We start from the raw sequence: 27,242 nt of genomic DNA on the forward strand, positions 1-27,242 counted from the left end.
ATATTGTTTAAAATGTAAAGGGAATGTGTCATCTGTAACTTTATGGAGATCATTTCATCTTCCACTTGCTTAACTGTTCACATTAACAGAAATTTTGACCAGGGGTGCCCAAACTTTTGCATGCCACTGTACATCAAAGTGGGAGTCAGTCCAATAGTCGAGATGTTCCAGTCTGGACCGGCTCACTCTCCCGTCCCCGGCAGGACGTCCTGATACTTTTACCATCTAGTTAACAGTAACAGTGAGTGATCAATATTCCTGACGGTCAGCATGAGAGAGTGGTGTGGAACTGGAGCATTCATTTTGTCACTGGGGAAATATTTTAACTTCAGCTTAAATATAGTTTCTCAGCTGCTGTGATGGATGGTTTGCTCTCTGCACCCATTGACTTGGTTTCATAAATATTAATGAGATTCACCCCTTTAAAAATGAGCCAAAATGCATTCTGAAGACAGCCGCAATGGAAATGAAAAAAACAACAGAAAATACAACAGAGCGGTTCCCCGTCGTTTATCAAAACAGCAGGTTTCGCAGATTAATATAGAAAGCTGACTGCACACCAGGTTTGTGCAAGCAACTTCCACGCCATTCAAAAACAATAAATACACACTGCTGTAATTCTTCACTGTTCCCTGGAAACAAGCAGAAGATATGGAGACAAAGCAACGCAGGAGTGCATGACACTTGACCTAGAGCTGAGGCCAAGGACGGCAGGATGTGTATAAATGAGACATCACTTACTGTCAGGGCAGATCTGCAACTCTTTCTCTAGCCAGCACGGTGAACTGCTGTGTCATGCTGCTCACCTGCTGCCGCTGGCACTTCACTGTGAAGGGCCAAGTGACCAGAGGGGCCCCTAGTGGCTCCACTCTGTGATCATCTGAAAACATTATAAATGGGAGACAACACGCTCAACTCACATGAACAAAAACAAAAACTGGCTGCTGAATTTCTAATGTGTTATAAAGTTTAAAAAATGTCAGAAACAGCGCTCCAAGTTTAGAGATTTATTTGCCACACAGACGTTTCAGGTCTAGCCCTCCCTCAGTGTGATCTGGCAAACAATACACAGCACTCAAAAATAAATCAAGACTGACGCAGCTTGTCCATCACCACAATAAAAGTCATGAATGTCAGAGTCACATGAAACACAATGGAAAAATCATGAAATTGCTGATAACAATGATAGACATTGATAAACAAATGTAATGGAGTATGAACAACTCATAAGAAACTTGTGAATAAAATGTCTTTGTTTAAACCTTTAGGAATCTGTGTATCTAATGATGAATCCAATATGTCTCTCTCTGAAGCAGGATCTTATTCCTGTTACCACCTATGCGTGGCATGTTAACTGTTTCAATACACATATAATATAGGTCACTTACAGTGTGTATATGTAATATGACTATTAAAATGTCTAGACCCGAAATGTCTGTGTGGCAAATACATCTCTAAACTTGGAGTGAGCAATAATCAGAAAACAACCATCTGATGGAGATAAAACATTTATTCAGATCTTTAAAAATTAATGGCCTCACTTGTTAAAAGTACGGTGGCCCTGAGAGCTCAACACACTGCAACAGAAGAAAACACATGTAAGGACACTAATGTGTAACTGAACAACACACAACAGGCTGGGGACATGAAAATACTTAATGCCAACCAACAGTTTGCAATAATATGTGAATCATGTGATTTTAACATTATAATAAACCACACAAACTCACCTTAATTTAGGTAGGATGGCATGGTGGTTAAGTGGTTAGCGCTGTTGCCTCTCAGGAAGTAGGTTCTAGGTTCAATTTCTGGGCCTGGGGTCTTGCTGGGTGGAGTTTGCATGTTCTCTATGTTTCTGTACAACCCTGATCCTGAACAACCAAGATGTTTGAGTGTAGACTATGGAGTCGGCTCTAAGGCTTCAACATTACAAAGATCACAATAAAATGTGTGTCAGTGACTTGATAATAAGCTATACAAAGAAACAGACTTCAACAATAAACATGTTAAAGGGATAGTTCACCCTAGAATGATATTTCGCTCATTATCTACTCACCCTCATGTTGACTAAGGGCTGGAAGAATTATCAGAGTCCACCGTCCCTTCTCTTAGTTACAGGGGGTCTCGGCGTAGCAGTGAATTTCAATGCAACGGTTGCAAAGGGACACCAGAGCTCTTCGTAAAAAAACACACACAAAAAAACATCCAAATACCTCCATGATGCTCGTATGTAATGTCCGTCTTGTGCTGAAGCCCCAAATTGCGTAATTGTCCCGAAAAAAATTAAATAAGTCTATATTTTAAGCTTGTTTGTAGTGGAAGCTTCTCGTCTTCTTCTTCTTCTCCTCTTCCTGGTCCGTCCAAATATCGCGTGATTCGCAGTAACCGCAATGACGCCGGCGCAAATCACGCGATATTTGGACGGACCAGGAAGAGGAGAAGAAGAAGAAGACGAGAAGCTCCCGCTACAAACAAGCTTAAAATATAGACTTATTTAATTTTTTTCGGGACAATTACGCAATTTGGGGCTTCAGCACAAGACGGACATTACATACGAGCATCATGGAGGTATTTGGATGTTTTTTTGTGTGTGTTTTTTTACGAAGAGCTCCGGTGTCCCTTTGCAACCGTTGCATTGAAATTCACTGCTACGCCGAGACCCCCTGTAACTAAGAGAAGGGACGGTGGACTCTGATAATTCTTCCAGCCCTTAGTCAACATGAGGGTGAGTAGATAATGAGCGAAATATCATTCTAGGGTGAACTATCCCTTTAACAAGTTGAGTTAAATAAAAACTGGGAGGAGGCGAAGTGTTGGAGCTTCACTTGAAACTGCTGAACATGAAAACAGATCAGATGAGATTGGTTTATTTGTACGTCTGTAGATGATACAGGAAATCAAGAGTGCAGACATCAGGTATTTGAAAAAAAATGCTTTATTAACACAAGCTGGCGAACATAAACATTTTAAATAAAAAATGCACATCCAGCATTCATCTTTTCTTTGCTCTGCATAGTTTTCTACCACGGGCAGTATCTTTGCAAATCCTGTTGTGAGTCGTTGTAGTGGAACTTTCCTTTAAACAGAACTGTTGTTTTGAACGGTCCAGCAGCAGCCTGACTGGGAGCTGGACTGACGGACAAAACCTTTCTTCCCAGAATCCCCCCTGGTTCATTTGAAGCGCTGCCTAAATGGCATACTTATTCCGGATGATCTCTCCACCCTCCACCTCCACCTGCTCGTACAGCCACTTCCTGTCACAGCGGCATTCCACTCCACACTTGCGTGAGCCGCACTCGGGGCAGGGGTAGAAGCAGCCCATGCAGTCCACGTCCAAACAGTCACACATGTCATTGCCGTTGGAGAGCAGTCGACCTTTGTTGTCGTACACTCTGCTCTTGGCTCCGATGTTCTGCCTGCTGGGTGTAGAGGACAAAAGCCATGTCAGTGTTTGAGCCGTTGACTCTGAGAGAGAGAGTGACCACGGCTGAATATAAACCATCCCGCTGTAATCTGCGTCTACCACACTCTGGCAGTCACAATTAACATAATGAGGCATTCAGTGAGGAAGGGCAAAAACCTGGGGACACTTCAGTCTTTCACTTCATTATGAAACAATGTTCGACTCTGGTTTCAGATTTAGAATAGTGGAATTAGCCAACGCAGAGCCTATAGGGGGAAAACCCTGCCCACTGCGAGCGCACACAGTGTCACATCTCATATTTCTGCTACTTTCCAAAAACCAGAGAGCCACCAGCCTCCACCCACCGCGTGCTGTGATTGGCCGTGCTGTAATTAAACTATTAATCCTTTAAAACTGATGCACTGTTGCACAAGTCCAGCGAGGCCCACATTACTCCGCCGTTCCCGCACAAAGCCAACTCCAGGCTAAATGAAACGGCAATGTGTTTTATCAGGGATGGACTACTTAGTGTTTCAAAGGACACTCATTCACTGCACTGAGATAAAGAGGTGCAGAGTCATCAAGCTCAGCAAAGATGCTGTGAGAACAGAAGAAACACACACACACACACGGTGTCCCACCTGTCAGCCAGCTGTTTTCCTCCACGACCGCCTCGTCCACCCTGAGACAAAAACACATAAGCAGTGAATTATCTTTACAATATTTGTTATATATAATCATGAGTAAGAAAATTACATTTAAAACACTGATGTCTTATGTCTTACATATAAATTTAGATAAGTTAGACCTCACCAGATACAACATTGAAATGAAGTAGTAATCATAGCAATCTGATCTTTTATGTTTTTGTCTGACAAACAGTGCTGCTTGAAAGTTTGTGAACCTCTTGAGTAGTTTAGATTTTTATGTTTGTTTGTTTTTTGTACCATGATTTTCTAATTTCATCGCCAGTTTTTACATGTTGATCCATCCATGTCCTTGTTTTGAGGGAACTGTGTGAGTAGCCACCAGAGTATGTGCATAAGTAAGTGAACCCCAGCTGCATTGGTAAAGTCAAGTAGGTAATAGACTTATACATGACTAGAAAGTTTTGTAAGATCTGTAAGACAAATAATTTACACCACAACTCATTTCAGAAGTGGACTGCCATCAAAACTTTCACCAAGAAGCACCAGAAACAGAAAAAATCAGGTAAAGGCCAACGCACACATCATCCCAGAGAGTTGGGAATGGGATTAATGTACATCTATCAACAATCAAGCGAAAAATGCTCCATGTCCATTCTCTGGTCAGATGACAAGATTTAATTATATTGCCACAATCACAGCCAACCTGTTGAAAGTTCACAAACTTTCAAGCAGAACTGTATATCATAATTAAATGAATATTGCTGAATTATCTATCATTATATTAATGATAACATTTGTGTAGGTACAGTTCAATAAACTCATTGTCTGACAATGATTTTCACTGTTTAAAGGGATAGTTCAACATTTTGGCAAATTGGCCCATTGCCATAATCGCTATAGTCATAGCAGTAGGTTTGTTACCTTTAATTGTCGGTGTAAACTATTTTTAGAACGGCGGAGCAGCGGGCTGCTCAGAGCTACGCTCCGGAGGCTAATGGGATTTCTTGGTTTCCCTCATCAAACTCATCAAATACACAATCCAAAAACTCCAAAACGCTTCTAAAAATAGCTTACACCGACAATTAAAGGTAACGAACCTACTGCTAAAACTATAGCGATTGTGGCAATGGGCCAATTTGCCAAAATGTTGAACTATCCCTTTAAGTATAAGAAATTTAAGGTAAAAGGTTCCAGTTTACAGCAAATTCACAGTAAACTTCCTCAAATGATGACATCGGGTTGTGCTTTGTGTTTTGTGCACTTTATACAGTAAACAAGTGTCTGTGTTTAATGCTGATGACCTGGTGTGGTACTTGATGAATGAGATGAATACATAATGAACAGTCACAGAAAGCTCACCCTCATTCCTCCTCTCTTCTCTCGGCGTAGATTGACTGCCTCTCTCACTCTGTCTCTGTCTGCTGCTGTCCCCATCTGATTTGCGACGTTGGTCTCCTTTGGTATCACTCCTCTTTTCCGCAGTTCGATCTGTGGAGGTTTCACACTTCAGTTAATAGACAGACTGGTTTTTGAAAACGATTTAATTGCAGCAGAGGAAGAATCTATGAAATGTTTTGAGCCTGGTACCTTTGATGTATCCTGTGGCTGGGTGAATATGGTGGGCACGGCATCCTCCCTCAGAAACTGTTTGCCGTTGTAGTCCCTGAAGCAGTCGGTCCGGAAATGCTCCGAGCACAGGCAGGTGTTGGCGGTGGGGATGAAGTTCTTCATCCCCAGGCTGTGCACCCATTTGCTGGCGAGTTGAGGTTTGCTAAGTGGAAACCTGATAAACAGGAGAGGAAAGAGATAGTTTCAAGTAAGTAAGTAATAACCAACAGTATGACAGACGGTTACGACTGAGCAAAACCATCATTTATCACATGTTTAAAGCACATGTATTCATTGTTTTAACACAACTGATCTGGAACGAACACTACAGATTAGACGAGGAACCTGTGGGTAATTTCAAGATGCACCGATCCAGCTTTTTCAGTCCCGATATCTGGGCTCAGCGTATCGACCAATACCGAACTGATACTACTGTTGAATGAAGGAACTGTATACATGGCCATGTGGAAGAGAGTGAAGGCATCAGGCTTGACATGAACATTGCTTTCCTAACTTTATTAAAAAAAAAAGATCAAACAAATTATCCATCCATCTTGTTCTGCTTATCAACAATGCACTTAACAAATACACAAATGACAAATTGTGCATTAGCAGTAAAAAGAAATAACACTTCTATGTTAACATTTGGTTTGACAGATATTCAAAATCCAATATAAAACATAGCAGTGGAAACTGAACAAACAATTGGCTAAATGAACTTGGTCAAAAATACAAAAAATAAACAGCAGTAACACTTACAATTCCATGTAAACATTTATTTCAAACAGATCCAAACATAAAATGAAGCAAATGAGAACAAAAAAAAGGAGCTTATCACAATTGTAACTAACTTAAAAGAACATTTTCTGCTCACACCACTAGCAACCTGCTTGAAATACTCACTTCAGCAGCAACGGCAGGTTCTTTCTCATGAAAACAAGCATTTCTGCTCTCTCTGGTGTAAGTCTGTTTCTCTTCTCATCCACAGCGTTGGAGGCTGTGCTGAACAGTCCCTCACTGTCTACGCTAGCGCAAGGGGCACAGAGGTACTTTACGGCAGTGGCGGCGAGGTCGGGAAACCGATGCCTGTTGACCGCCCAGTACTGGTACGGGCTGTCTGAGGCAGCGATTGTTCTCTCAGTAAAAAACTCATGCACTTGGACGGAAGTGCGCGAACTGCTGGCCGGACCAAGTTCCTCGCACTCCTCCAGAATCTGATCAAATTCGTCCATGAAGCTGCTCTTGCTTGGAGGTGGTGGTGCAGCTTCCAACCGGGGGGCCTTTTCTGCTGGCTCTGAAGCATCCCATCTTCTCGCTCTGCCGCTCCTCCACTCATCTTCCTGAAGTTCCCGAGTCAGTATGTCTTTGGCGTGCTTTGCGGAGCCTGCACTTGTGAAGTATCTGAAACAAATATAAAACATGGGTGAAATTATAGGCCATTACTAACTTGCACACAGCAAAAAAAGAAATCTAATATACATTCATAATAACTAATGTATAAAAATAGTATCTAATGTATATAATTTATATATTTACACTAACTTTATATATACACAGTACATAATGGCATCTTATCACATTCAAATTTGCACACTACTGAGTGTTATGGATAGAGATAATGTAATGTAATGTAGGTTTACTATCTTACCTGTCTTTATATCTGGGATCCAGCAAGGTGGCAAGGGCGTACAGGGGTTCATCTTCCACAGTGTTGAAGCGGATGTTCACAGCTTGTAGCAGGGTCGTTTTCATTGCTTTAACACCAGGATCCCTTTCCTTCGCCAGGATGCGCTTGAGGACGGTGACGGCCGGAATAACATCAGCGGTGGAGGCTGTGGTTGAGCTGATCTTCCTGGTGAGCTCTTCAAACGGTGCTAGGACGGCCATGGTTTGTTCCAGCAAGGCCCACTGGCTGTCCGTCAGTGTCGTAGTGGGCAGGTCATAATCAGCTTCGTAGGCACACAGGGCCCCCCTCTGCTCCAGGAAACTCTCTATCATCAAGTATGTGCTGATCCACTTGGTCTCCACGTCTTGTTGCAGGCGTTTCTGTTGCATTTCTATCTGGAGCTGGATGTCATGGAGCCGTGCATATGCGAGTGGAGAATGTTTAAAATGCCCCACGATCTGTCTGCAGCCTGCAACCACCTCACTCACACTGGGTTGTGATAACAGCCCCTCGTTGACTACGAGCTGCAGCGTATGAGCAAAGCAACCTAAGCTGCGCACTCCCATGTTTTTCATGGCTTTTCCCATGTCGCTAACCTTGTCCCTCAAAACAACGTGCACTTTATTCAGCGGGATATGCCACTGATCGAGCATTTCCCTTATCGCAGCCGACATCGCGTCGCCGGTGTGTTGTCCGCGGAAGTTTTTGGCCTGCAGCATCGCGCTCTGAGGTGAACAACTCGTGTCCAACCAGTGGACGGTCAAACCTAAAAGTGTGATGGGACACACGTCGCAGCTCCAGATGTCTGTTGTGAAGCTCATCCATTTTACATCCTTCAAGTCCTCTGACATGCGTTTGCACACTTTCCTGTACAGCTCAGGCAGAACCATCTCGGAAAAATAGTCCCGAGAAGGTAAACAGTACTTAGGCTCAAGGGATTCAATGAGGCGGCGGAAGGCTTCGTTATCAACAACAGAGAACGGCTGCGAACCCAAAACAATAAACTCCAAAACCTTCTCTGTGATGTTTGTTGCTTTCACGCTGTCGGCGGGAAGTTTGTCCGGTCTTTGCAGCATAGTTTCCACCACAGTTAGCGGCTTCGGCATCGGTGTGTTTTCTTGCTTGATTTTATGGCGTCCCGCTTTCAGCTCTTTAGCATGGCACTTTTGGAGGTGCCTGTTTAAGTTTGTGGTATTGTATTTAGCGATGTTATTACCACCCCTCGAAATGTCCTTGTTGCAGAAGCTGCACCTAGCCAGCGGACTTGTTGGCGTATTGAGCTTGAAATGCTTCCAGACGGCTGACTTGAATCTCTCCATGTTGCTGCTCCGTCCTGTTGTGTTGCTCCTCCGATACTGCGCTGCGGGCGCTCGTGCTGCGGTCACGTGACGTAGCAGCGTCACAAACAAAGGGTCGACGTGAGTAGATCGGCCTCGTGGATCGGCCTCGGCTTATCCAAAACCCGATCTAGCTGTTTAAAGCACACCCAGACCATACGGATCCACATTAGTTAAAAAATAAAATGTTTCGGCGTTTCGTGCAGACGGAAACGGCGTTTTCGGGCGTTGGAAACGGGTCCCAGAGTGAGAAAAGCTGAACCCACCGCCCCAGAGTTTTCCTGTAGACACCTCACTGACCTATGATGTCATTTCCCCCACAGCTCTGACCTGTAACCTGAGACAACTCAAAAAAAAAAAAAAACCTGAGACAACTCCTGGTAGATGTTACACTTTATCGACCTAATGTAACATCAACAGCTGACTAACTGTCGGCCCCTCGGACACTGCGGCTGAATCGCGCCCGTCAAATCATCATCAATCGTCATATTTGCACGACACAACTCTCAGTCAACATAATCCACTTGTGGGTGTTTGGAGTTTGAATACAGCGGGGAAGCTTTCTGTCTCTTTCTCTGTTTTTGGTGTTTATGTGTCGCAGCGATACAGCGCCACGCAGGCCCGGAGTATGTAAGCATAGCCTAGGCCTACTGTAGCAGCAGCGTTTTGACTTCAGTTCCACGCAGACATTTCTGGTCGTGTTTACGGAGAATTATCTTCAAAACGAACAAGAAAAAGGTCGTTTTGGATGAAGCTCCGTTTTCGTGTGTCAATATCGGATATTGGATCGGTGCATCCCTACTTTTAATCAATCTCCATTGAATTTTTTTTTATTTTTTATGTGTATTATATTTTTTAGTTTTTTGTTATTGTTTTTGGACCTTATTATTCTTCCTGTTTGCGAGAGCTTTTAATGTAAAATTTCTATTGTAATTGTTATTTTTCATGCTTTCTCCGTATAAGAAACATAATGTTATAAGATGCAATTTATCATAATTTTTCATGTAGGAAGTATTCAAGTGAACACAGCTCTCTGGGGTATCGACCAGAACACATAGTTTTGATGTATTAACAATTGATGTTTTCACGGGTCTTGCGTTCATACTAACATACTAACTTTTTTTCTTTTTTTATGAGTAGCACAGTGGCCCCTAACTTAAAATGTTGGGAGTGCAAGCAGAAAAGTTAGGGGCGTAAATCAACTTGCAAGGCAAATATTCACATTTACTTTTCATTCATGAATCATGATCATCACACATTGTTCTGCCACATGTTATGACAAATTGCATATTTTGTCCCTTCCACATTTCACCATTTAGGGCCAGTCTGGAGCCCTGTCCAATTCATCACAAAGGTCATTGTCACTGATCTAGTCACAACAACGTAATATTGTCATTTTCTCAAGTCTTAATGTTTCATATTCCCTGGGTAAAGGCATTATGTTCTCTCTATCTCTCCTATGCTTCAGTGCATCATGGGTCTCGGTCCATGGGACACAGTCTCCATCGGTAACTGGATAATTCAGCACAGATCCAGACTGATGCCAGAGCAGCTGCCACATGAGGTCGTGGTGTGGTTTCACAGGGAGATGATGATGTTACCGCTAGCTCTGAAGCGGTGGGTTAGCTTGTAGCAAGACCCGTGCATTTAGGTCAATAGGACTTTATCTCAAAAGTAAAACCTGACACTGGTACGCTGACACGGACATAATTATCCATGAAGGTTATTTAAAAGATAAGTGGTAAATGTATCTTTTGTGCTCCGCTTTCACTTGACGTTAAAGCTAACATCCAAACCAAATCAGCTCCGTTGTTGAAAACTCACCTGTAAAATCGTATCTCCGACCCTTTCACGAATTTGTTGTTGCAGGCGATAGCCGCACAGATCACAGGCATGGTGTCTCTGTAGAAGTCGTGTGTAACTTAAATGACAGAAAACAGATGCAGAATCTCGCCGGGTAAAACCACTGGTTTGTGATTGTTTTCTATCGCCTTCTTCTTCGGTGTTGCTAAAATCTGTATCCGCCTCAACTTCCTGTTTTACCCCGAGTGTCTGCCCCCTAGACTGGTCTGCCCCCCAGCGGCGGCCCCGCAGCACAGGAGGTTTTACTTTTCAATGAAAAGGGCTGTGTGAATGAACAGCTTTCACAAACCCCTGATGGTTTACAACATTACACGTGGTTTCTGGTCATTTGAAAAAAATAATGTAATTTACACCACTGAAGTACCATAGCAGTTTAACACTTAGTGTAATACTGTGATGATTTCTGGTAGAGGGTCCATTGTCAAAATGTGGTACAACAGTTTATATTGAGCTCATCCTAAATAAATCACCACAGCTGAGCTGACACACATTGGGGCCAGTACTGGAGTCTCACCAGTGTTAACCTGATATGTTTTGTGTCTGCCTTCATCTGCTGCGTGAATCTTCCCAATTATATATAAATAGGAGCCTTACAGTTCAAAGAGGACAAGGTGGGGGTCAAAAGGAGATCAGCAGCAAATGTTTGGCCTTAGCACTTATACAGGTTAATGTGATCATGGCAATACACAATGTTTTTAGTAGCTTAATAAATGAGAAATATATTCTGAAAACTGAGTTTTATGCTTTAATTGTTTGTTTATATTGTGCTCATTTTTTGTATAATGTCAAAATTGCTCCCAATAACCTTTTTGTGTATAACACACAGAAGACCTGGAACAACAATAGGAGCACTGAAGGCTGTAACTGTCTGAAACTGATAGTTAGCCTATATTCATTATCACCCCTATTTTTATTTTTATTTTTTAGAAATCAAAGTCAGATAGCATTGGAATTGCCCATCATTATTAAAAAAAAAAATGAATAAATGAAAAAGTGATATATTATGACTGAAATTATTAATCATTCGATGAATCAAAATGTTTGCCATGGTCATGTTACATGATATTTTCATATCCAGGGATAGACATGGGGCAAACACAAGGACAGGTTGTAAACAAGTATGAAAGGGGTGGGAGAGTGCAGGGCATGTTGAGATAAATATTCAATGGCATGAGCATGTATACAGATCTAAATATAGTATACAGCCTGCTTGAATTTACATTTGACCAGTCATAAATGACACATGATACACTGGCAACACCTAATAATAACCACACACTATTAAATATTACTAAATACTTAATTCATCAACTTATTCCTACACTGATAGTAGCCTAATTAAAATGCTATAGTTATACGTTTTAAATGTTTATAACTGATATGGATGATAAATTATCAGTATTTATAATTTAGGTACTACAGGCAGTTATTTAAGAAATGTCAGTGGTTCCTAAGATAATTTATAAATTGTAAATAATTAACAGATTTCTTAGATATACATTTATGTTGTAATGTAGACGTGTACTAATAGGTAGTGAGTGTTTTATAAACACATATTGATGCTGCAATTCATGAAATTCAGGTAGCTAATTCTTGGTAGGTACTTTATAGATTTTTTTTTTTTTTTTTTTTTTTACACTCATTCAGTTATTTACACTTCACACTCTGACACCACTCGAATAACTGGTTTGTAATTGATGGATACTTAATTTCTAAATGCTAAATCCAATAAATACAACCCGCAATACAGACATATATAATTATTTACAAATGACATACCAGTAGGCTATAAATATAGGAGGAATGTTTTTTATTTTCATTATTTTTGGTAAAGCTGGTTTGCACATGAACACAGCAGAGGAGGGCAGACTGAGTGCAGCCCGCTCCCCGCGGCTCTCAGCCTGATGAAACCCGCTTCCTGCTGCAGTCGCAGCCGCAGCCCGAGTCAGTACCCGGGGGCCGCCGGATCACATGACGTGAAGTACGCTGGTTCGTCTAGCCAGCTAACATGCTAGCTCTAGTTGTCAAAGCCGCTGTGAGGAGCCACGGGCGGACGGAGTAGCTAACCCGCCCTGCATAACAAGTGGTGGGGGAAAACCCGCGTCAAGTCTCTGGCAAGTCAATGTTTGTCTTTTCTTACCGAGCCTGTTAGCCGTGTTAGCTCAGCGAGCGAAGCACAACTTGTTAAAAGGGAGTTCCTGTCGAGTGCGGGGGTGTCGGGCTAACGTTAACCATATTGGCCTTGTTTGGGTCGACCATGAAGCCAATGTTAGCCAACCCTACGTAAACACCTCGATGTCATTTTTGGTACATTTAATGTGTTGACGCCTGCTCCGTCTACAGGTCGAGCTTGTAGCTATCAGCTCGTTCGCCCACCAGGTAGGCTAACGTTAACGTTAACTCACTGCTGGTCAACTAACTCGGCTAATGTTAGCTGGTAACTCTCTAGTCAAAACAACTACTAACTTTAGTCGTATCAGGCAAATAGCAACCTCAACGGGTAAGCTGTCACATGTGTGGTCAGGTGTGCTGTTTTTAAGTGTTTACATAGCTAATGCGGTTGCGAAATAACGTTGGTGGTGGTTAGTTGACAACTGCCTAGCTAACCACTGAGGCTAATTTAGCTTGTGGCAGACAGGTTTTACACCTTTTCCTTAATGTGTGCTGGGTCAAACCAAAGCTGTCACTTAAATAGTCCTGCTCCACCAACACAGGTGTTTTCACTTATTTGGCCTGATTAGTCCTCTATGTGGACATGAACCCACACACCATCTGTTGCATCTGCTGTCAGTGCAGGTTGGCCTACGTACAATAGTTTTATTAGATGGGTGACCTCACTCGACCTGAGGAGAGGTCTCCATTCAGAAGAAGTGAAAACACTGGGTGGATCTCGAGGGGGCCTCCCTTGAGCAGTGAATGTACAACTTCTTCTTCCATTATAGTTTTGTGTGGGAACATTATCCGTAGAGCCTGAGACTGCAGAAAGCACTGACTCTTAGCTTTCTCACCAGCTTGTTGCTGAGTAGGGTAGTCCATTTTTTGCTTCACCGGTGAGAGTTACATCCGTTGGTACTATGAGACTGTGAGAAATGGACATTTCCCACCCAACTCGTGCTGACTGCTGGACACATGTGTTTCACTTTGGGGATGAATAAAGTAGTTGTGTTTTTACACAATCACCTAAACAGTGATAGCAATTGACACATTGCTGCAATTTTTTCAGGCTTTGGTCATGTCCTGAGTTGGTTGCAGTTATTTTCTTGATTCACTGATTCATTATTTGCTCTATACCATAATAGAAAATTGTGAAAAACGTTCAATATAATTCCTTAACAGCTAATCTTGTCAATTATATTGTACAACTAGACGTCCAAAGCCAAAAGATATTCAGTTAACAACCATAGAAGATTAGAGCCAGTAAAGATGTTCATGAGAGGAAGTGGAAACCAGTAAATTGTTGGCATCCCTCACCTGACAATGATGGCATGAGTGGTTGATAAATTCAATTGTTAGCAATTCATTTGTTTACAATTGTGTTATTGATTACTTTTGTAATTGTTTCAGTATATGCACTTGCTTGCTACAAGATCTTTACAAATCTAGTTGAATTATAATGTTTATCATTTAGCAAACTTATATTTGACTAAATGATGTGTATTGTGGAAACTGGTCTTGTCTCTTAGCTTAGATACTATAGTTTAACATTGACTAGTAAGATTATAATGACTAAACCAGGCCCATTATGAATGTTGTGGCTTTTTAATAACGTACTGAGTCAGTGGATGATTCACTGAGGAGGACGAGTCACTGGTGATCGGGGGAGTAATTAGGTTTGGTTGAAGAAAGGTGTTAAATATGATTAAATGTTGGGTTTATTTTTCGGTGCTTAGTTGATTTTCGTTGGAGCTCTCATTTCATTTCCAGTCATCTAAGAGAACATGCACATGGACAAAGGTGACTGACTGATAAGGTGAAGGGGACATTGGACTGGAACAGAGAGATCAGGGCGCGGATGACATAATGTCACAGGAAGAGTCGAAATATTTTACAACCAGAGAATGTGAATTCACCCAATAAAAGCTGATACCTTTGATTAGCAGACCTGTTGTCTGTGAAGCAGATTTTTAAAAACTTTTTTTTAGATGCGTCAGAACAATGAGAATCCAAACTGTAGACGTATGATCTGTTGTACGATCTGTTGTACTGACATGACGTTTGATATATTGATTTTTGGTTTCTCAATATGAATATTGGGCCAATTTTGAATCTCGATACCCCGAATTACAGGCTGTATTTTCCAGTTAAAGGACTGGTGCTTGACAGTGAGGGATAATAAGGTTTTTCATGCATTTTCTCTTCATGTGCTGTGAGATGTTTCTGCGAGAGAGGCTTTAAGTGGTGGCAGCCTTTCAGCTGAGACAGAGCAGCACAACACTAGTTATATTCTGAAAGAACTGGAGGAGAGACGGGGTCATCCCTAAGTGTCTGTGTGGTAGGAGGCTGATGTAAGTCAAATCTGCCGCTGAAATACTCAAAGAGAGGAAAGCTGGAGCAGCACAGCCCTGCATGGAGTTGAGAGCTGTGCGAATGACCGAGAGTAACCTCTTATGTTCCCTCTTTCACCCCCCCCTCTCTCCTCCCTCCCTTCTGTTTTCCCTCTTGTCTCCCATAGGGCATTGTAGAAAGGGACTCGTCTTCTTTTCTACTCACTCTCTTCAAGATATAAAGTCATTACACTTCCACCCCAATAAGTCACAGTGGTTTTGGCAACCCTCAAGACTCATCAGGCCAGCAAGTCCTCCATCACCGCAGGGATATCGACAGACTGGGGTTGTGGACTCACATGGGCAAGATGGATAGGCGATAAATAAGACGTCAACTTCAGAGGTAAGGTCAGTCCAACGCCGTGTCTGTCACAGAGTCACTGAGGAAGATTTATTCCAGCTAAATGGGGCTTTGTATAAAAACGTTGTCCCTATTGTTTTTCTTCAACTTTGACTGATGTTACCTTGAAAAAAAATCCCTGTAGTTGTTAGCGGAAACATTTAAATTGTTTAAGATGGGGGGAAAAAAGACAAACCCAGATATTGTTATAAATCCCCACAGAGCTGCACTCTGTTTGTTAGCAAAATTGCAACATAACTGCTGAATGCTGACATGGATATTTTAAAGGTGAACACAGTGTTACTCATAGTCATTCTCTGCCTCATTGTAGTGTAATATTAGCCAGCATTAAGTGAACATGGTCTTAATTAAAAAGCCAAAAGCCACTAAGGCATTTTTGTGCCAAGTAGAGAATTGCCTTCATTAGTACCTCTTCCTGTGTGGACGCTTTTATTTCAGACTGCAACAATAACAGCTTCACCGGTTGACTGTGTTATTTAGAAGCTTATCAGTGTTTCTTTGAAATTTACTGCCATCCCTGCTATTGTCACAGTTTCATTTGTTGTTGGGTTTTCCCTTTGATTTCACATGAACATAATCTGACAAGTTGTGTATTTTATAGTAGGCCTGTGTAATCCTGCTTGTTCTGTCATTTTCTTTACCTGTCTGTCTCTTTGAAGCACAAACAACTATAAAATACACAAGAATCCAGTCATGCATTAAATACTCCTTTAGGAATTATCTAGGAACGTTGATGTCACTGTAACTTGTTCATTGCAGTGGTGTACTGGCTCACAGGGAAAGGCATCATTTTTATTGCTAACAGATTTAAACCTTTGATGCCAGGGTTCACAGAAAGGTTGAATTGCCAGTTGAGATATGAAAGAAAAAAAAATAATGTTCTCTTTGTATCAAATGTACATGTAAATATAAAATTAACAGCAGCAGTAGCTCAACTTTAGATATTAACTCCACATGAGGTATTTCTGTCTCATACAGCAGACACAATATGTGCCTATTTGTTTAACTGTGAACTGTTGCCTCGTTCTAAAAAGTGGATTATACACATGCAATGCTGCCTCTGTTGCCTTGCCAGAGGCAAAACCTACAATACCTATAATAATAATAATATTAACAATAACATGTAAAGATAAAATAAAAATAGGGGTTCTCTTCAAGAAACAGGTCAGTTTTAATTACAATGTGCCGATGGGGCAGTATGACCCTATATACCTGAGATGACAGTAGGTAGGGTATCTCCATGTTGCAAATCAATGCACGGGGTTGCTTAAAGGCATCATTGCATTGAATGATTTTCCAGAAAATATGCACACATACTGTATGAAAGGGTGCATGCTATTATTATTATTATTATTATAGGAATCCCTATTCAGATAAAAGAAACCTTTTCACAAGACAGACCTGGCTACCATAACAGCATACACAGCATTAAACATATGATGCCACACATGAGATGATATTTCAAACATGTTGTCATCTGAAAAATAAGTACATGGCGTTTTTATCTGATAAAAGTGGACTAAAAAATGTCTCAATCACAACTACAGTGCTATGTCATATGTTGTAATATTGGTTAAACACAAGGGGCGTATTGTGCACATGAAATTGCAGTCGGCTGGGCATTTTATAACCTGGTTTCCATCATGCAGGGTGGGTAAGAATAGCCAAAAAATCACGCATGGGTGTCTGCTGAATCAGTTTCCTGGAATGCGTCCGTATATGCCACATGACAAACTTTCATTTCTGCTTTTGCGGCCTCTTGATTTTCCTGTACATACATTTTCATAGGCAGGGTTTGAATCGACTCCAAGGCTTTTTAATACTATAGATCTTTCTAAGACCTGCTGTGATCTGTGGAAGAAAATAATAATTGCCCAGCCTTTCCTGGCATCTCTGGGTTGAGTTAGTACATAAAAAAACATTTTTTCTACATTTTATACCTAAAACTAGCGCACCCATCACGTCGGCTCCCCTTTATCTTACTGCTTAATATGTATATCTGTTTTAGGGGAATGCTAATCAGAGCCATTGCTTCGTCATATGCAGACTTTGTTGTTGTAAAATTACCACACTCAAATGTGTTTGCTGTTTGTTACTCACAGGTACACGTTGATTTCGTAATGACAAGCTGCTGTGCAGAAGATGTCCACGCTGTCTGTGACTGATATCCCAGATGTTGGTCATGGTAAGAGGAACCACGACTTTCACAAGTACTAGTTCACTCAACACAGTTGTTTGTTGTCCTATGTGGCTTTTATTTGTAGAGTCTTCAACAAAAACAAAAGCTACAGCTACAGAAAATGATAGCCCAAGATTTTTATACTTTTATATAGGAAAGCCAAATGGAGACAAAGTGTTGAACGATGGTACAAGGTGGTCTGTGCTTGTTTTGAATGGGAATGTGTTTGTGTCTCTTCTCAGATGAGAGTAAGGTGTTTGATGGGGCCTCTGAGCTGCAGCTGGACTGCATGGTTGAGGAGAGCGGTGGAAGCGCCACAGTGAAGCACGACGGCCTGCTGTCACTAGCTGACCTCTCCCAGCCAGACGACTTCCACAACCCCCCCCATAATGGCCCTTCACTGACTAACATGAGCAGCCCTCTGCCAGTAGAGCCAAATGACATCAAGCTGGATCCAGCTGCAGGCGACACATCTGCCAGCATAGGTGAGAGTTTTTTTCATTAAACAGATTTAAAAACAGCAAACTAAAGTGCATACTTGAGAAGTGTGTCTTAAGTTTTAAGATCAGTGATCATTGAAAAACAGGCAATATTAGAGCAGTGGTTGCAGTGAGTCCACAAGACGTTTATGATGTCTGTTTGCATTTTATTTTTGTTAAGATAACAGTCAACTGTCATCGTTGTATTTTAAGGAAGTCTGTTTTATGTTCACGTTCACCACCTGATACAGCAGTCCTAATCTAGAATTTCTAGTCGTGGCATGTTTCTTCACCCATGTCCCTGTGTGGATTTGGACTGGTGGGACAACTACAATGAGACTAGACCAACCAGTATTTTTTTTCTTCTTCATCCTAATCTCAGGCGTGTCTTGCCCATCGTTTGACCTTTTCATGCCATGATTTTGAACTTCCACATTTAGCTTGGAAGTTTCCTTGACACTTGTCTTCTTTTGTATCTGTAAGGTTTTCGTAGTGTACTTGCACAACCTGATGCTATTCTGTCCATCTACACTAACAACAGTGAACAAAAAATTATCCCTAAGCCTCAGGGGTTGAATCAAATTTTTCAATGTTTCTGGTTTGTATTGGATTGTTAAATTAATTGCTAAAACTACTTAAAGGGATACTTCACCCAAAATCGATAAATTCACCAAAGTCATCAAAACGCTTTTGGAGTTCCAGGGCAATGGATTTTCATATAATGGCGGCGGATTGAGCTCACTTTTGAATCGTCCAAAACACACACTATGAAACATCCAAATACCTCCATACTGCTCTATGGGGTCTGTACTCGTCTGTACTGACCCAAGTGTCCTGAAGCTGCAACATGAAGAAGTTGTTCAGAAAAAATGTATTTGATCTCTGTTTTTAGCCTTGTTGTAATAGTATTTATTATTTCTGAACAACTTTTTCATGTGGCGGCTTCAGGACACTTGGGTCAGTACAGACGAGCAGTATGGAGGTATTTGGATGTTTCATAGTATGTGTTTTGGACGATTCAAAAGTGAGCATTATCCGCCGCCATTATATGACCCCCCTGGAACTCCAAAAGCGTTTTGATAACTCCAAAAGTTCTCCAAACCCTTCCTTGGCATGACGGTAAGTAGAAAATTGGTGAATTATTGATTTCGGGTGAAGTGTCCCTTTAATATGGCTTCTCACCTCTTTTTTTTCTGTGTGTAGATGGTCAGCCTGTGAAGAGAAAGAAGGGCCCTGCCCCGAAGATGCTGGGTAATGAGGTGTGCAGTGTGTGTGGCGACAAGGCCTCGGGTTTCCACTACAATGTGTTGAGCTGCGAGGGCTGCAAGGGCTTCTTCCGCCGCAGCGTAATTAAAAGTGCCCAGTACTCCTGCAAGAACAATGGCCGCTGTGAAATGGACATGTACATGCGGCGAAAGTGCCAGCAGTGCCGCCTGCGCAAGTGTCGGGAGGCGGGCATGCTGGAGCAATGTGAGTGTCCGTACGGCAAATGAATCAGAGATGTACAAAAGTTCGATTCCTCAGTCAGAATAAAAAAACAACAACCTTGAGAACAAAATGGAAAACTTTGGTCAAGACGTGAATCTTCTTTGACCCGTAGGTGTTCTCTCTGAGGAGCAAATCAGACTAAAGAAGATGAAGAAGCAGCAGGAGGAGGAAACAGCCCGCACGTCCACAGTGGTCACCCCCACTCCTCCGCAGGAAATGCCCACGCTGGACCCACAGCAGCAGGAGATGATAGAGAAGCTGGTAGCCATGCAGAAGCAATGCAACAAGAGATCTTTCCTCGACCGACCAAAAGTGACGGTAAGCCAACGTCTCAGAGGAAAGAATTGTTTTTGACCGGTTAATTGTTTATTGTGTGACACCACTTATATACTGACTATTGATTTTATTCATTAGCTGCTAAACTGAAACGGCACAATGCAACTTCTGCCAGCCCACGCAGGGAATAAATTCAGTGGGCTACTTTAAGATGCAGCAAAACAAACCAAGGATGAATACTGTTTTGTTGTTGTGCAGTTTGCAGTAGGCACAGCTAAGTACAACAGTGAAATTTGCTTCACTTCTCCAGCAGCACACTCACAGGCTGGAGAAACAGACTTCTGCACTGACATGGCACTCTAGGAGAAAATACAGCTGCTTCAGAGACAGAGTGTCACTGCAGTGTGCTGTGTGTGATATCCGCTAAAAACCTACCTGATTTGAATCCACTTTTAACCTGCGTCATACTGTGTCTGTTTACAAAACACATTGTGTAAATGCTAACTCCAGTGCTAACCAATTCATAAATGTGCTGTGTGTAACCGACAGCCGTGGCCACAGAGTCAGGACCCGCAGAACCGAGAGGTGCGTCAGCAGCGCTTTGCTCACTTCACTGAGCTAGCAATCATGTCGGTCCAGGAAATTGTGGATTTTGCAAAGCAGCTTCCTGGTTTCCTGGAGCTCACCAGGGAGGACCAGATCGCTCTACTGAAGACGTCAACCATTGAGGTTTGTGTGCTATCATGAAACATGGTTTCTGTTTAGGGATGCCACGATCATCTGTGGGTCAGATTGGCTGATCCATGGCCAACACTGAGCAGATGTTGTATGTTTTATCAGTCTCACACATAAGTTCCATATAGTTTACATGTTTTGTTTTGGTAGCCTGTCACGCTGCTACATTGAACATGGTTGGAGGTGGGAATACAATTCTCTCTGCTGAAGACATCAAAGTATTAATCACACTATCATTAGTTTTATAGTGACTGCTGACGAGATGCTTTAATTCTAATCTGCTCATCACATATCTTTAATGAAAATCTACCGATAATTGTTGGCCGCTGTTCAAGCTGGGCATCCCTTTTCTGTAACTCTCATTTTGAAATGAAATGAGTCAACTTAATGCAGTAACTGCAATAATGAGCAGGCTTGCTAACTACGGCACATTTACATTTGTATTTATATACTGATGGTCATTAATGTGAACTGTCCCTTTTTAAAATAAATAAATAAATAAAATAAAACATTACCCTATGGTCATAATTCTTTGCAGTTTCATCATACAATATGCAAAGTAAGTTATTGATGAAGATGCTACCAGCATCATTTTTCTCATGTCTGTATGGTTGTGTTTATTTCTGTGAGTGAGAGCGTTTGTGTTAGTTTGTACATTAATATTCCACTCATCAACGTGTGCTTGTCTTCCTCAGATCATGCTGCTGGAGACATCCCGGCGCTACAACCCGGCTATTGACAGCATCACATTTCTGAAGGATTTCAGCTACAATAAGGAGGACTTTGCCAAAGCAGGTAGGTACATTTGCTAATTTCTGCCTGTCAGTTCTTTGTGGAAAATGTCAATATCAGGCACTTATTGTTTGTTTTCCAACAGTTTTTACAGATATGCTATTCCTCACAAAAGTTTGTCTAAACAATGAAACTAATTTATTTTTGAACACACATGTAATGCTACTAGTCATGGCAAAAATAGACATGTTTGATTCATTATAACCTACAATTGATCTACAGTATATGTTGCTGCGACTTGTCAAATAGACAACTCCTGTTCAACAGTGTTTTATTGCACATCATTTCCCTCCTTTAAAGTGAGTGTTTGTTTCCTTGTCCCTCTCTCTACTCTCACCACCTCAGGGCTTCAGTTCGAGTTCATTAACCCCATCTTCGAGTTTTCAAAAGGAATGAATGACCTTCATCTGGACGAGGCCGAATATGCTCTGCTCATCGCCATCAACATCTTCTCTGCAGGTCAGATTTTTATGATCTACACAACAGGCACTGACTCGTCAGCACAGAGTTGATGATAGTTGCAGATTTTTGCATCTTTCAAAACTCATATTTTACCCCACAAAAAAGTAGATGGTATAAAGAGGTGTCTCTAACATTTCTTTAGATCGGCCAAATGTGCAGGATCATGACCTGGTGGAGAGGCTACAGCAGCCGTATGTGGACGCACTGCGCTCTTACATCATGATAAAGAGACCAAACGTAAGTGCCTGGTGTTTACATAACCTCGTCTCTTGTGACCAGCAGTATGTCAGCATAACCTGGTTACCATCATCACAACAAGCACATTGGGTCAGGGCTGAGGATTTGTGTTTTTGTTCAGGCTGGTGGGTGGTCTCAGGCAGTTACATGAGCAGGTGTGTGTTAGACTAAAAGCCCACATGGAGAAACAGATACTTCTTGTTTTTCAGCTGAAAACAGGACATTCCTACAGACATGTAGTAGAGATCACATGGCTCAAAGTGTCTTCTGTGCTCCTTCTTCTTCACCTTTTTAATAGACTAATGTGTTGTTTTGTTGGGATGGTTTCCTCAGGATCACTTGATGTTCCCCCGTATGCTCATGAAGCTGGTGAGCCTCCGTACTCTAAGTAGCGTCCACTCGGAGCAGGTGTTTGCCCTTCGCCTCCAGGACAAGAAGCTTCCCCCGCTGCTCTCTGAAATCTGGGACGTCAATGAGTGACAGTGAAGCTGCTGTCCCACACTCTGTGACTTTGTCAAGTCGGAGACAGACATGGCATCCAGCAGGAGCACTGACTGCTTTCTGCCCATCTGGTCAGGGATTGGTGAAGGCGTTGAGATTTTATTTTCTTGTGGGAGGAGAGTGTCTTTGCCCTTTGCTCTCAAACGGACTGCTAAATGGTTTTGTGTTCATAAGGAGAAACATGAACACCCAGTTTTTCTTTGAGCCTTTTGTCGTTCTTCCTTTTTTTGTAGATGCTGACATGATTGTGATGACATTAAATACCAGCATCAGGCTCTTTAGCCAGTTTATCTCTGATTTAATATTGTTGAAGGTTACGTCGATCTCTAGTGCAGTTCTGTTCTCATTCTCTAACAATTATCAGACAGTTCAGAGCAGGTCTTAGCCGTGGTTCTCCTACAGCTCAACATCCAGTTGAAATTGCAAATTAGTTGATTTTTCTTTTTTTTTAATTGCAGTCGTGCAATAGGTGGAAATGGATACAGAGTTGGGCATGAGCAGATTTATATCTGCTACTCACTTTATTGATGTTAGGGTGAAATGATAGGCCATCTGGATGGTATTGTGAATTGTTATATGGCAACAAATAATTTGTATTCCTTTTCAAAAGGTTGGAGTAGTCGCTCAGGTAAAGTAATGTGAAGTAGACCTCTGGGAATTGGAGGCTTCTATAATTTCTATTAGGTTAGTTTTCTTCCAAGCGCATAAGGGACCCTTTTGGTCATTTAGAGATGCCCATGAATCTTCGTGTGAATTGTATATTTATTTTCACAGGAAAAATGTAGAGAGTGCACACATAAGAGGTTTTGTACAATCACATACTAACGCACAAGAAAGTAAAACTCTGCAGGTGACTGGCAGACTGTACCCTCATTTACAGGAGGAGTTGGTGTAACAAATTCTTTTTTTTTTCTACACAGAGCACTGGTATCTTGGAGTATGTGGTCCTCAAGTGTCTTGAGATTCTTTGTAAAGATGAACTGTTGGTTAAAAAAGGAAGTCGATCTGCCATCCCTGTGACGCTTCCTTCAGAAGAATAAAAAAAACACACTCAAAAAGTTGTGATCGTAAATCAAAATAGAAAGGATTGCCTCTTAACACCTTATTGATGTTTATAATTATGTCAGACATACTTTTATTCATTTCATTAGAAAACAGCGGTTATTTTCATATTTTGACTTTTGATTTTATCAGCAATTAAAGGTGTGAGAAAGGTGCAATCAACTTATACATATAGTTTGAACACAATACACAGAGTTTTGCAGCCTTTTATTTTTGATAATTTACTGTATGAATGGCGCTGAGGGGAAAACATGTCAAACTGAATATAGAGGGCAAACGGCTTCATCTAAATATCTACCATAGCCTGAGTATCTTCCTTGTATAGGTGCTCAACACAAACAGCTTTAACTGGTCAGATGTTGCAAACCCTTGCTATGCACCAGAGTCCATATTAACAGAGAAATTAGTAGACATTAACATTTTTAATTTATGATACATGTTATAGCTACAGAGATCTAGATGTTTATAATCATGCTATGTTTTTCTCCTCAACTTGAAATGCTGCATCATGGTTTTCTAAAGGAATGTCGATCTTAAATTTGTAATTGTGAAGTTTATGGTGGCTTCATACAGAGTAACGTCATTGCAGTCCATTTTTGGAGAGATGAAATGTTATGTGTTTAGCCCTTTCTAGTTATCATGGCAAGACTTGAATGCTCTGTCCCAACGTTAACCTTTTCAATCATTTCACCTATTATGAGGTACAGTAAAATCACATTATACAGAAGTATATGTTGTTTTTTATTTTCAGCTGCAGTTTTTTCCAGCGTTTGGTTTCTTTCTAAAATAGTATTTAACAGCTAACAGCTAAGGTGTTGTAGCTAAACTAGGACATTGGGATCACTTAAGCACAGAAATACAAACAAACAGGATTCTCAATAGCAGCATGTCCTCACAGACGGGCTGACTTTGATCCAAAATCAGTTGGTGAATCTAATGAGTTTTAATAATTGATCATTTCAATTTCCATGTGACTCTACAGTAGACTCTGTCTAGCCCAGGGATGTCCTTCTTTGTCCTTTTTTTTCATCCTACATATTCAAGTTCTATAATATTTGAGAACCTTTTTCTTCAAAGACATTTTGACTTGCCACTTCTATGGTAGTATGTGCATCACACAGTTGATAAGTTTTTCTTCCTCTCCCTACAATTGCTTCGAAAAAACTAAATAAAACATGTGATCCAGTTATACAGGACAACACTTTCATTCCTCTCTCTTTGGCTGGCTTATGTTGCACTGCTTATTTAAAAGTTGCCTGAATTTAATCTCAAACTTGACATCAGTAAAAGTAATAACACTTTACTGAGATGCACCTTTTTCGTTAAAAGAAAGGAGCCGAAGGTGTCCTGGCATTTTCTGACCATGTATTGTATCAAGCCTTTTGCCTTCCCTCTCAAATATTGATTTCCTTTTTATTGATACTCAAAAAATGGGAATATGATTTTTGTTAATGACTTGCTTACACCCCTGTAAGGCTTTTGGTAAGGTATTTGGGTTTTCCCTGTTTTTTTTGACACATGGATCAATAGTTAATGAAGCAGATTTAAAAAGTGCAGAAACTGTACCAGTGATTTGTTCCAGTTGGCTTTGCAAATCTTTATTTTGGGTCTGTTTCAATGACATGTCAGGTTTGCTTTTGGTTTCTGGTTTTGCTGTTTGCGGGGTATCTCTGGTCAAACATTTGAAACCTATTATAACGTAGCCTCTGTAATATTGGGGTGGATTTTTCACCGTGCCCCAATGAACCAGAGGTCAACTGACAGATCTGATGAAACTGAATTGTTTTTGGTGTGCTGTACTCTGATCAGACTAGCAAAAACCATCTGTTGTTGGTTCTCGAATCTTCTGTTTCTTAGTGTTCATGTTGATGCTGTACGTATCACAGTTAATTATCCTGTATATACTGTAATTGATGCCTCTGGTTTCATTTAATTCCTGTCCTCAAAGGGTGACACTGTAAACATTGATATATAGAAATGCAAACCTATTTTAATACTTGTAACTCCTGAAGACTTTCTGTTTTGTATGTACAGTATAAATTAAAGCTATGCTGTAGTGCTTATATGTTTGGAATTGTTTTTGATCCTCAGAGACCAAGTGGGACAATTCAGACCTTAGGAAATCATATTTAAATATGGCCAATACCTATCTTGGTTTATTGGCTGCATTTGCTGGAGAATGGAACGTTTCTTTTATCGACCCGTTGTCAGTGACTCCTGATTACAAATGACAGAAACACAGAGGGTTTTGAATGACCTTGTGAACAGAGCTTGCTCTAAGATCTGTAATACAACCTGCTTGGGTAGTTCGGGTTTCAAAATGATCAATATTGTGCCATTTTTTTTATAATAGGCCACATACTATAAACATAGGCCTACATATACTGTAGATACACAGACACATCTCAATGAATTAGAATATCATGGAAAAATTAATTTATTTCAGTAGTTCAATTCAATTAGTGAAACTCATAGATTCCTTATTAAAATATTTTGTCTTTAGTTCTTTTAATTGTAATGATTATGGCTTACATTTAATAAAAACCCCAAATTCAGTAAATCAAACAATTGTAGGAATATTGTAGACGTTCACTATTGTAACCTAATGGTGTCACACTCCAATCAGATAATTAACTCAAAAAACACCTGCAAAGGTTTCCTGAGCCTTTAAATGGTCTCTGGTTCAGTAGTAACACTATCATGGGGAAGACTGCTGACCTCAATTCTAATTTATTGAGATGTGCCTGTATATTAACATACCGGGCTAGGTCAACCCAGTGTCTATTTGCTGAAATGATATGACTTTTTAGGAGTTATATCATAGACCAGAGCAGCTTTTTTATGCAAATGAGAATGACCGATGCATTCTGGGTAATTTAGGGGCAGCTACCGGCATTTTTACATTGCACTCAGTGGCTTTTTGTGTTTTGATGGAGCGTAGACTAACTAACAATCAATCTGAATGTTTTATTTTTTGTTTCTTTTGTAGCACTATGTCTCATAATTATTTTGACACCCTCTTTGAAACCCACCGTTCACGCTATCTTGAAAAATTACAATGAATGAATCTACCGGTATGCTCATTTAGCCTCCCACAGTGATCAATGACCCCACAAAGTGGCCAGAAATGTCTGACCCAGACATCTACACGTATTTGGTGGAATCACCGGGGAGGTTTTGGCTAAGTGTTGTCTGTAAATAGCCTGTTAATAGCCAACTTTTTTGTTAGTTAGTTTATCAAGCCAGTTAGGCTGAACTTTTCAATGGAGGGATGCCGGGCGCTGCCCCTAAATTACCCAGAATGCATCAGTCATTCTCAGATGCCGCTCTGGTCTATAGACTGTACATACACATTTTCTTCAATGACAAATACTTTTCCTGTTGTGTTACAGAAAATGGTCAAATCAAACAGAAATCAAGGGTTGACATTTAACAGCCACTGTTATAGGCTACATCCATCTAACCATTCATTAGCTATACCCCCTATTACTGTAGGGTCAAGGACTCACGGGGGGTGGGGCCTCTCCAGCCCATCACAGGGCTGTCATGTGAGACAAACAGCCTAACATGCTCTCATTCAGACCTATGGGCACTTTAGA

General features: G+C 41.0%; 2 protein-coding genes across 6 annotated transcripts; one reads left to right on the forward strand and one right to left on the reverse strand.

Moving 5' to 3' along the window:
* Positions 1–2,966: 2,966 nt before the first annotated feature.
* On the reverse strand, positions 2,967–10,665 carry arl14ep (ADP-ribosylation factor-like 14 effector protein). 2 transcript variants are annotated; one of them, XM_083969380.1, is made up of 5 exons: positions 10,489–10,665; positions 5,641–5,836; positions 5,413–5,541; positions 4,045–4,085; positions 2,967–3,416 (listed from the first exon to the last, which is right to left on the reverse strand). In XM_083969380.1, exons 1-5 carry the CDS (start codon positions 10,557–10,559, stop codon positions 3,188–3,190), a joined length of 666 nt encoding a protein of 221 aa, XP_083825506.1. In that variant the 5' UTR covers positions 10,560–10,665; the 3' UTR covers positions 2,967–3,187. The 2 variants fall into 2 exon arrangements, with proteins under 2 accessions (XP_083825506.1, XP_083825505.1); XM_083969379.1 differs by having other exon boundaries at positions 2,967–3,419.
* Positions 10,666–12,457: 1,792 nt separating this feature from the next.
* Positions 12,458–25,706, forward strand: nr1h3 (nuclear receptor subfamily 1, group H, member 3). Of its 4 annotated transcripts, none has more exons than XM_083995111.1 (11): positions 12,458–12,641; positions 15,200–15,419; positions 17,535–17,617; positions 17,854–18,096; positions 19,294–19,560; positions 19,691–19,896; positions 20,404–20,583; positions 21,285–21,384; positions 21,727–21,840; positions 21,986–22,080; positions 22,414–25,706. In XM_083995111.1, exons 3-11 carry the CDS (start codon positions 17,575–17,577, stop codon positions 22,558–22,560), a joined length of 1,395 nt encoding a protein of 464 aa, XP_083851237.1. In that variant the 5' UTR covers positions 12,458–12,641; positions 15,200–15,419; positions 17,535–17,574; the 3' UTR covers positions 22,561–25,706. The 4 variants fall into 4 exon arrangements, with proteins under 4 accessions (XP_083851237.1, XP_083851234.1, XP_083851235.1 ...); XM_083995108.1 differs by having other exon boundaries at positions 12,459–12,641; positions 15,200–15,414; XM_083995109.1 differs by lacking the exon at positions 12,458–12,641 and adding an exon at positions 12,669–12,906 and having other exon boundaries at positions 15,200–15,414.
* Positions 25,707–27,242: the final 1,536 nt, after the last annotated feature.

The sequence above is a fragment of the Trachurus trachurus genome, assembly GCF_905171665.1.
Source record: "Trachurus trachurus genome assembly, chromosome: 3".
In the NCBI taxonomy this organism is placed as follows: Eukaryota; Metazoa; Chordata; class Actinopteri; order Carangiformes; family Carangidae; genus Trachurus; species Trachurus trachurus.